Source organism: Raphanus sativus, chromosome 9, assembly GCF_000801105.2.
Source record: "Raphanus sativus cultivar WK10039 chromosome 9, ASM80110v3, whole genome shotgun sequence".
NCBI classification, from domain to species: domain Eukaryota; kingdom Viridiplantae; phylum Streptophyta; class Magnoliopsida; order Brassicales; family Brassicaceae; genus Raphanus; species Raphanus sativus.
This window is the reverse complement of record NC_079519.1, coordinates 7,743,152-7,754,302: the sequence shown is the minus strand read 5'-3', so window position 1 is coordinate 7,754,302 and position 11,151 is coordinate 7,743,152. Positions and strand designations below refer to the sequence as shown.

General features: G+C 39.0%; 1 protein-coding gene across 1 annotated transcript; it reads right to left on the bottom strand.

Moving 5' to 3' along the window:
- Window positions 1-265: 265 nt before the first annotated feature.
- LOC130499619 (uncharacterized) lies at window positions 266-5,229 on the bottom strand. Its single transcript, XM_056993866.1, has 2 exons — window positions 4,986-5,229; window positions 266-737 (listed from the first exon to the last, which is right to left on the bottom strand). The coding sequence occupies exons 1-2, from the start codon at window positions 5,215-5,217 to the stop codon at window positions 337-339; spliced, it is 633 nt and encodes a 210-aa protein (XP_056849846.1). The 5' UTR covers window positions 5,218-5,229; the 3' UTR covers window positions 266-336.
- Between the last annotated feature and the right edge of the window lie 5,922 nt (window positions 5,230-11,151).

The window sequence follows — 11,151 nt, the reverse complement described above, 5'->3', positions numbered from 1 at the left end:
TGGAGAGAGAACTAGGTTTCTTTGAAAGAAAGTTTTATAAAATATCAAGTGTAACCTTCTCAATGAGTTTTGCAAACAATATAAAGACTAAAGGAACATGCTCCTTGTCGACACAAAATGAACATAACTTAAAAATAGAATATGGTTCAAATAAGGAAACAAAGAAGAAGTGGTTTCTTCTTAGTCTTGGACCGAGATGCTTCAAGGTGATTTGTAAGCTAGTTGTGGCCTCGTTAAAAACCTCCTCCTGGAAAACCTCGTGGGACAAAACCAAGAGTAAGGAAAAGAGCACACACAAGGAGCTTGCCTCGTAGCTAACCATGTCCAAGAACCTTCTTAAGCATTGGGTTCTTCTATGGTAATGATCATCAAATGGTTGTGACTCTGATCAGGTATGAAAGGCCAAAGATCTTCTCTTGATGCTTGAGAACTCCCATTTGGTTCCTCTATCTTCACAGCATCTCTCTTGATCACATCTTTGATATCTTCCTCAGCTTGTTTAACCTGTCCAAGATCAGAAGCAAGTATCATGCTCTCATTAAATTTATGTTGAAGTATCTTAGCTCTTTGTCTAGTGATAGCTCCCTTAAACACGGTTGGTATGGGCACTTCTTGCTCAGTCTCTGGTTTGGTAATGTTGCTGATCATGTCTTGAATGTCTGGTTCAGTAAGGTCAGGTTCAATGTCCTCATCATTCCCTCCCTCTTCAAAAGGTTTTGACCTCAAAACTGGTTCATCTGCAAAACAAGGAGACAAATCAGTAACATTGAAAGTGGATGATACATTTAACTCACCTGGCAGGTCAAGACGGTAGGCGTTGTTGTTGATCCTCTCGAGAACTTGAAAGGGACCAGTGCCTCTTGGCTTCAACTTAGAACTCCTCTGGTTAGGGAACCTCTCTTGCCTCATGTGTAACCAAACCCACTCTCCTGGTTCAAATATAACCTCTTTGCGACCCTTGTTAGCTTGTTTAGCATACTGGTCAGTTCGCTTCTCTAGATTCTCCTGGACTTTGTGGTGTAATTCCTTGACATAAGCAGCCTTGGCTTCACCCGTGAGACTAATAACTTCAGCTGGAGGTAAAGGAGTAAGATCGAGAGGTGTCTTTGGATTGAACCCATAAGCAGCTTCAAATGGTGACATCTTTGTAGCTGAGTGTTGAGCCCGGTTGTATGCAAACTCTATGAAGGGAATACAATCAACCCAATTCTTCATGTTCTTCCCAATGGTGGCTCTAAGCAATGTGGAGAGAGTTCTGTTAACAACTTCTGTTTGTCCATCAGTTTGCGGATGGCAAGTAGTTGAATAGAGTAACTTGGTTCCAAGCTTTTTCCATAGTGTCCTCCAGAAGTGGCTGAGGAACTTGGTGTCTCGATCTGACACAATGGTTCTAGGAACCCCATGTAAACGAACCACTTCTCTGAAGAACAAGTCAGCTGTCTTGGATGCATCATTCACCTTGGCACAAGGTATGAAGTGTGCCATCTTGGAGAACCTATCCACCACAACAAAGATTGAATCTTTGTGCTGAATCATGGGTAACCCTAGTACAAAATCCATGGATATGTCCACCCAAGGGGCTGTGGGGATGGGCAGTGGCATGTAAAGACCATGGGGTTGTACTCTTGACTTAGCTTTCTTGCATACCACACATCTTGCACAATGAGCCTCTACTGTCTTCTTTAGGTGCGGCCAATAAAAATGCTCTCTGACCACAGCAAGTGTCTTGTCTACTCCAAAATGTCCCATGAGACCCCCTCCGTGAGCTTCTCTAGTGATCAGGTCTCTCAAAGAACACTGAGGGATACATAATCTCTTGCTTTTAAACAAGAACCCCTCATGCAAGTAGAACTTCCCGTGAGGTCCTTTAGTGCAGCTAGTGTATGTGTCAGCAAGATCCGGATCCTCCCCATATAGTTCCTTGATGAACTCAAATCCTAGCACCTTAGCTTCCATTGTGGCAATCAAGGCATGTCTCCTGGATAGTGCATCAGCTACAATGTTCTCTTTGCCCTTCTTGTACTTGATGATGTATGGAAAGGTTTCTATAAACTCCAGCCACCTAGCATGTCTTCTCTTGAGATTGGTTTGCCCTCTTAGATGTTTAAGGGTCTCATGATCAGTGTGCACCACAAATTCCTTGGACAAGAGATAGTGCTGCCATGTCTCCAAAGCTCTCACCAAGGCATATAGCTCCTTGTCATAGGTAGGGTAGTTAAGAGCAGCTCCACTGAGTTTCTCACTGAAGAAAGCCACTGGTTTGCCTCCTTGAAGTAGTACTGCTCCAATCCCAATGCCTGAAGCATCACACTCTACTTCAAATGTCTTATTGAAGTCTGGTAAAGCCAGCACTGGTGCATGAGTTAGCCGGTATTTGAGGGCTTGAAAAGCCTCTTCTTGAGCTTTCTCCCACATGAATCCAACACTCTTCTTGACAATGGCTGTGAGGGGTGCGGCTATGCTACTGAAATCCTGAACAAACCGCCTGTAGAAACTGGCTAGCCCATGGAAGCTTCTGACTTGACTGATGCTTGTGGGTACTGGCCATTCTTGGATTGCTCTAACCTTCTCCTCATCAACCTGTAATCCCTGTGAACTCACAACAAAACCTAGGAAGACAAGTTTATCAGTGCAGAATGTGCACTTCTTGAGGTTTGCATAGAGCCCTTCTTTACGAAGTGTTTCTAATACTTGCTCAAGATGTGACACATGATCAAGTAAATTTGTACTGTAAATTAAAATATCATCAAAGTATACCACAACAAACTTACTGATGTAGGGTCTAAGGATGTGATTCATGAGTCTCATGAAAGTACTAGGAGCATTGGTGAGCCCAAATGGCATCACCAGCCACTCATAGAGACCTTGCTTTGTTTTAAAAGCTGTCTTCCACTCATCACCTTCCTTCATCCTTACCTGATGGTACCCACTCTTAAGATCAATCTTGGAGAAGATGGTGGCTCCACTTAGCTCATCTAGCATGTCATCAAGCCGGGGAATGGGGTGTCTATACTTGATGGTGATGTTGTTGATTGCACGGCAGTCTACACACATCCTCCAAGTCCCATCCTTCTTTGGTACTAGTAAGACAGGAACCGCACAAGGACTTAGGCTCTCCCTCACGTACCCCTTGTCCAATAGGTCCTGAACTTGTCTCTCCAATTCCTTGGCCTCCTCGGGGTTGACTCTATAAGCTGGTTTGTTTGGCAAAGCAGCTCCTGGTATGAAATCTATTTGATGTTCAATGCCCCTTAATGGTGGTAAGCCGTGGGGAATCTCTTCTGGAAACAAATCTTTGAACTTGTCAAGAAGCTTAGTAACCTCTGGTGGGTACTCCGCCTCACCTGAACCTGCACTCAAAAGCTCCTTAAAGATCATTAGTAGCATTGTGTGTTTAGTGGCAGTTGCCTTTCTGATATGGCTAGGCTGGATTAGGAAATTTGATTTAACAGATTTTTCCTTCTCCTTAACCATTTGCAAATGCAGTTCATGAACCTGAGCAGGAGTGAGAGGAGCTAGACTAATCTTACGCTTGTTATGCATGAATGTATACATGTTTGATCTACCATCATGCCTAGTCTCTCTATCCCATTGCCAAGGTCGACCTAACAAAACATGTCCTGCTTGCATAGGCACTACATCACAAACTACCTCATCTTGATACTTACCAATGCTAAAAGGGATAGTAACTTGCTCTTTAATCTGCAGCTCAACCTTATCATCTAACCATCTTAGCCTATATGGATGCGGATGAGGGACCTTGACTAAGCCAAGCTTATCAACCATGTAAGCACTCGCGGCATTAGTACAAGACCCACCATCAATGATGAGGTTACATACCTTGCCTTTAATTGTGCATCTGCTATGGAAGATGTTTTCTCTTTGGATAGTCTCAGCTGGTTCCAACATGACACTAAGCACACGCCTGATCATCAAGCTCTCTCCCACGTCTGGATATTGCATCTCTCCATAGTCGGCTTGTAACTCAGGTGCATCCTCATCAAGTGATTCATACCCATCTTCAGTGAGCATCATCACTCTCTGGTTCGGACACTCTCTAGCCATATGTCCTCGGCCCCTACACTTGAAACAAGTGATATCTCTAGCACGTTGAGGAGGGGTAGTCTTAGTTGGCTCTGTCCTGGTGCCTTTGTTGTTGTCAGTAGCTTGAGACTTTGAGCGAGTGTCTCCCTCAACCCCTTTGCCCTTGTCTACTGGTTTGTTGTAGTTGCTGTTGTTGCCGGAGTTCCAGTTGGATTGAGATCTACCCTTGGTGCTCTTCTTCTTGATGTGTTGCTCAGCTTGCACGGCTATGTGGAATAGGTCTTTGAGATCTCCATAAGCTTGTCTCTCAACCTTGCTGCTCACTCTATCTTGCAACCCATCTAGGAACTGAGCCATGATCGTCTCCTCATCCTCATTGAGATCAAGACGGTTCCTTAACTTCTCAAACTCCTCATAGTACTCCTCAACTGACTTGCTTCCTTGCTTAAGTGTTCTGAACTTCCTATGCAAGTCTCGGTGGTAATGTTGTGGCACAAACCTCAGTCTCATAGCATCTTTCATGTCTACCCAGGCGTCCAGTTGCCTCAAGTGCCCTCTCCTACGGTCCGAGCACAATCTATCCCACCAGGATAAGGCATTGTCCGTGAGCTGAGCTACTGCCAAGGCAACTCTCTTGGGACCAGGATGGTTGTAGTAAGAGAAGATGTGATCCATCCTCTTTTCCCAATCAAGGTAAGCTTCAGGGTCAACCTTTCCAGCATACTGTGGTGGTGTCATCTTTAAAAGATCCGGTCCTTGGTGGTGGTGTTGCTGGCGAGGCCCTCTCGGTTGAGGTGCGTAGTCATCCTCATCATATCTTGGATTACGGATGGGTCTCCGTTGCGCTCTAGGTGGAGGAAAGTAATCCTCTTCCTCCTCTGCCTCTTCCTCATAATCTTCTTGCTGAACTCTTGCTCTAGGATAGGGGTTACGTTGCTGACCAGTATCTCCCTCATTTTGTTGGTTTCTAGTGCTAGCCTCTGGAACATCATTGAAGAGCACTCCAGGACGCCGGTTGTTTGGAAACCTCTCATTAGCTTGGGTAGCTTGAGCCATGGGTCTCTGCTCAACTCGGGTGAGTCTATCTCCAAGGTCTTGCCGCAACTCCCTCATCTCATCCCTCATTGCATTGAGTGCTAGCATCATGGTAGCCAGCTCGGATGGTTCTCCCATTGTGCCTGTCAAAGAGAAGAACAAACTTAGAGAATCTCGAAATTTAAAAACTAATGGAAAGAGAATAAAGTAAAAAGGAAAACCGATCAAACTAAAAAGGAAAGTTTGATGCAAGGCTTGAAGAACACGGCTGATGCAAGTCTTGAAAGATTTTCTTATTTTTTTTTTTTTTTTTTTAAATCGAATGGATGAAACAAAAGGACTAGAACGAGATGAACAATAACAAAATATGGATGCACGACAACTAAATGAAGCAAGAACAATGGAACTAACTATATATATATTTTTTTTTTTTTGATGAAAGCAAGACGGATGAAAAAGAAGATGAACTACAAGATTTGAAACAACTAGGGAGGATAGATACAACCTGATGCTGAAGGAACTTCAGCTCTGATACCAGAAATGATACAAGCCTAGGCTGACAAAGGCTGTATGATCCAAGCAAGAGAGATGGAGCCGATCTAGATCAAGAGGTGGTTCTTTTGATTGATCTAATCAACCAAGAGAAACCGTGAGAGATGGAGCCAGGGGAATGAAGTGCACCACACGAGAGATGGAGAGCTCGTGATACAACACAAGGAACCTTCAAGCCGTGGAGGAGCTGGTCTCACAAGGCTATGGAGGCGGCGAGTTCTGGAGAGAGAACTAGGTTTCTTTGAAAGAAAGTTTTATAAAATATCAAGTGTAACCTTCTCAATGAGTTTTGCAAACAATATAAAGACTAAAGGAACATGCTCCTTGTCGACACAAAATGAACATAACTTAAAAATAGAATATGGTTCAAATAAGGAAACAAAGAAGAAGTGGTTTCTTCTTAGTCTTGGACCGAGATGCTTCAAGGTGATTTGTAAGCTAGTTGTGGCCTCGTTAAAAACCTCCTCCTGGAAAACCTCGTGGGACAAAACCAAGAGTAAGGAAAAGAGCACACACAAGGAGCTTGCCTCGTAGCTAACCATGTCCAAGAACCTTCTTAAGCATTGGGTTCTTCTATGGTAATGATCATCAAATGGTTGTGACTCTGATCAGGTATGAAAGGCCAAAGATCTTCTCTTGATGCTTGAGAACTCCCATTTGGTTCCTCTATCTTCACAGCATCTCTCTTGATCACATCTTTGATATCTTCCTCAGCTTGTTTAACCTGTCCAAGATCAGAAGCAAGTATCATGCTCTCATTAAATTTATGTTGAAGTATCTTAGCTCTTTGTCTAGTGATAGCTCCCTTAAACACGGTTGGTATGGGCACTTCTTGCTCAGTCTCTGGTTTGGTAATGTTGCTGATCATGTCTTGAATGTCTGGTTCAGTAAGGTCAGGTTCAATGTCCTCATCACTGAGTGTAAGGTGGTTAAGAGACGCACCACCGAGACCTCTTTCCCCTAGTCCAAGAGACGGCATCCAAGTGCTCCTCAGGTGTTTGATTGCGCTTGCCTTCCAGCTACAGGTATCGTTTACTAGGGCTTGAGGACATCCCGTTGTAGTGGCTTCAAATGCTTCAAGGCCGAGCTCTCTCTCATCTTATGGGTCACCTGTTTTCAAGGTGTCTTCGACTCCTTCTATGCTTCATTTCCTGAGCCAAAACTCCGACAGTCTGATTGAAGGGCCTCGTTGTCTCTGCTGCATCTCTTGTGTCGCGTGAGCGGTTTGGGGAGCATGATGTTGTATCGCTTGCGCTTGACCGTAACTTGAGCTTCACCTTCAGCAGCTAAACCACGGGTCTCCACTCCATCGTCTGCTGAGATAGCCAGGGTTCGATTTCTGTTGACGTCCTCCTCCAGTGGAGCTCCGGAGCGTGAGCCAGCCGCCCCGTTGACGCCTGCTTGGAGTCACTTCGGTGAAAGCTCGACGGAACCTCACCACCGGCTATTCCTCTTGCTTCAGCATGTTTGTTCAAGCTTAGCAAGAAGGTTTTGGTTAGGGAGTCAAAATTTTTGTCTCTTGGTCTGTATTGTCAATTAGCTCAGGTTCCCTTTAGGTTGCAACCTGACTAAATCACCTAGGTTCTTAGAGGTTTTTTAATTTTTTTGCAGCCTCTTTGAACCTGAATGGCTAGTTTAGCAGATTCTGGTTTTAATTCAGTTTGTTACTGAACTTTCATTCTTCTCGAAGTAATAACATTTACAATTTAACAAAAAAAAAAATAGATGGTAGCAAGAAATCTCTTCAGAGAAACAGAGGAGAACAAGAAGAGGAAACCAAGTTCAAAACAATTTGTTGGCTTCCATTTTTGTTTGTTTTCTGCTGTATAATCAATTAATTTTCTCTTATACTTATTGCCTATGAGAGATCCTATAGTCAGTAAGATTAAATCTTCAGGACAAAAGAGGAAGCAACTAACATAACCTTCTACCAATGCTACTAATGCGTCAATGACAACCAAGGAAGCAGTACATGACTAGTTTTGATGTTTGGTATATTTTACCAAATCTAAAGATAATCCTATAAAGGTTAGATGTAACCATTGTCCCCCGTCTTTAAGTATAAATCAAAGTCTAGAACAAGTGTTTTGTGAACTTATCACAATGCATTCAAAGGATACAAACCTACTGCTGATTCTGAACTCAAACCATGTTTGCTAACAGTAGTGAATCTGGTTAATTGGTGGTGTCAGTTGGACTTGATCAAAAAAGCTTGCAGACAAGCAACAACTAAGAAGATTGTTTGAGATGAGATGCCATGTGCATATTTGTGGAACGTCCAATGTTTTATTCAAATTTTTGTGAGGTTGCTGTTCCTAAATTTGACATTCCTTGGCGGTCTACAATCATTAAAGATGTAGTCAAAATGTACATGGAAGAAAAAAAAGTTTTCTTTCTCCACCAATGGTTGAAGCATTGATCTTGACACAAAATTAGATTCAAACTGTAGTTTCGTTAAGTTTTTTCTTTATCTATAAACGAACATAATTTCGTATTTAATCAGACACTACAAGAAAACACGCAGATACGTTATTCCGACGACATGCCGAGGAAAAAGGTCCTTGAAAAAACTCCTCGAAATTTCATTTTCCCTCAAATTTCCTCGAAATTTTCTGACGGAATTTCGAAAAACACTAATTCCGAGGAAACTGTGAGGACGAAGATTCATCACAAAAGTCCTCAAAATTTTCCTACGAACGTGGTCGTCGAAATATTCTGAGGGAACCCTTTCCTCAGAATTTTCAAAAAAATAAATAAAAAAAAAAATATTAATTTTTTAATGAAATTCGAAAATATAAAATATAAAATAAAAATTGAAATTGAAAATATATTAGATAATATTATTCAAAATTGTACAAATTAAAATATATTAAAATTAGTTTTAATAAATAAAAATTTTAAAAATCCAAAAATAGTTTTTAATCACAAAAATATAAATATAAAAAATAGTTTAATAATTACTATATATAGTTTTTAGTATACATGATTTATACATATATATATATATATATATATATTTATATATATATATTTATATTTATAAAAAATTACAAATCGTTTATAAATATAGAAAAAGGTTTTTAAATATTTTTAAAATTTATAAAAAACGTTTTATTATTACTGTAAACTTTAAAAAACGTTTTAATATATATAAAATAGTTTAATAATTACAAAAATAATTTAAATATATAAAAAAGAGTTTAAATATATAAAAAATAGTTTAGTAATTACAAAAACGTTTTAAAAAATCATATACACATTTTTAAAAATCAAAAAACGTTTTAAAAAATCAAAAAACGTTTTAAAACATGAAAAACGTTTTGAATTTTAACCAAAACACAAAATAAATCGAAAAAAAATAAAACAACAATTTCATAATTACAAAAAAAGTTTTAATATATATAAAATAGTTTAAAAATTACAAAAATAGTTTAATATATAAAAAATAGTTTAATAAGTACAAAATAGTTTTAATATATAAAAAATAGTTTTAAAAAATCAAAAACGTTTTAATTTTCAAAAACGTTTTAAAAATCATATACACATTTTTAAAAATAAAGAAAAACGTTTTAAAAAATCAAAAAACGTTTTAAAAAATCATATACACATTTTTAAAAATCAAAAAATGTTTTAAAAAATCAAAAAACGTTTTAAAACATGAAAAACGTTTTGAATTTTACCCAAAACACAAAAGAACTAAAAAATATATAACAACAATCCAAACAACAATCCAAACTTGAAAATCCTAAAAAAAATATATAACAATCCAAACAACAATCCAAACTTGAAAATCCTAGAATTTCCTTCCTAACAACCTAAATTTCAAGATCTAACATCCAAAGAATCGATCTATGAAGAGAGGAAGAGAAGAGAGATGAACTTACATGATAGGAAGAGAGGAGAGAAAGAGAGGAGAGGAAGAGAGGGGATTTGCCGCGCAGAGGAAGAGAGGAGAGGAAAGAGGCCACGCAAGAGAGGAGAGGAAGAGAGGAGAGGCATAGAGAAATGGAGAAGAGAAAAACGTAAAACCTAATTTATGAGACGTCCGACGGACACTGTCTGTCGGAATTTCCTCACAAAATTTAATAAGGTTCCTCGAAATTTCCTCGAAATCTTCTAATCTAGTTTTCGCGAAACGTTTGGCGGCTAGGGTTGCCGGGTTAATGAAAAATATTCCGAGGAAAGCAGGTTCCTCGAAATTTCCTCACAATATTGTGAGGAAATTTCGAGGAAACAGGGTTTGGGGTTTTGAAAACATCGATTTTTTTCCTCTATGTTATTTCTTATACAAATGTAATTCATACTAATGAGGTTTCTTTGTATAGATGATCATAAACAATGAAATAACACAATTACAAAAATAATTGTAAGTATTCCCTTTAACGTTTATTAAAATGTATAAGTGTTTCTCTTATGTTGTGTGGTTTCCGTTCAATCCGCAAAACATTATTTTCGGTTTAAAACCCTAAAGTTTGACTTCATAATCTGCCTAAGACACTTAATGAAGGTTAATACGTGTTATTCAATCCGCAAAACGTTGTTTTCGGTTTAAAACCCCTTATTCTTCGAAATTCCCTTGGAATATTGTGAGGGAATTTCGAGGAAATACCGAAAATCATTTGTTTCGTTGAAATTTCCTCACAATATTGTGAGGAATTTTCGAGGAAACAGGGTTTGGGGTTTTGAAAACATCGATTTTTTTCCTCTATGTCATTTCTTATACAAATGTAATTCATACTAATGAGGTTTCTTTGTATAGATGATCATAAACAATGAAATAACACAATTACAAAAATAATTGTAAGTATTTCCTTTAACGTTTATTAAAATGTATAAGTGTTTCTCTTATGTTGTGTGGTTTCCGTTCAATCCGCAAAACATTATTTTCGGTTTAAAACCCTAAAGTTTGACTTCATAATCTGCCTAAGACACTTAATGAAGGTTATATACGTGTTATTCAATCCGCAAAACGTTGTTTTCGGTTTAAAACCTTTTATTCCCCGAAATTCCCTCGGAATATTGTGAGGGAATTTCGAGGAAATACCGAAAATCATTTGTTTCGTCGAAATTTCCTCACAATATTGTGAGGAAATTTTGACGAACAAGGGATTTTAAATCAAACCCCTCAACCGTGAAGGGACATTCCGAGGAAATTTCGAGGAAACCCTATTGTTCCTCGGTATTCCCTCGAAAAATACCGAGGAAATGTGTCTTCCTCGCAATTTCCTCGAAATTTTTCGAGGAAATGTGTCTTCCTCGCAATTTCCTCGAAATTTTTCGAGAAAATACCGAGGAAACCACATTTCTTGGTTTCCTCGGTATTTCCTCAATTTTTCGTCAGAAAATTCCGATGAACTCATTTTCCCTCGGTATGTCCCTCAGAATACCGATGTTTTCTTGTAGTGAGAATAAGCGTGACTTTAATAGGGAAACCAACTATGAGATAGTGTAAAACTTATCTTTAATGTTTGTGTTTTGTTTCTCATTATTTTATCTTCAAAATTTTGAGTTTTATTTTTG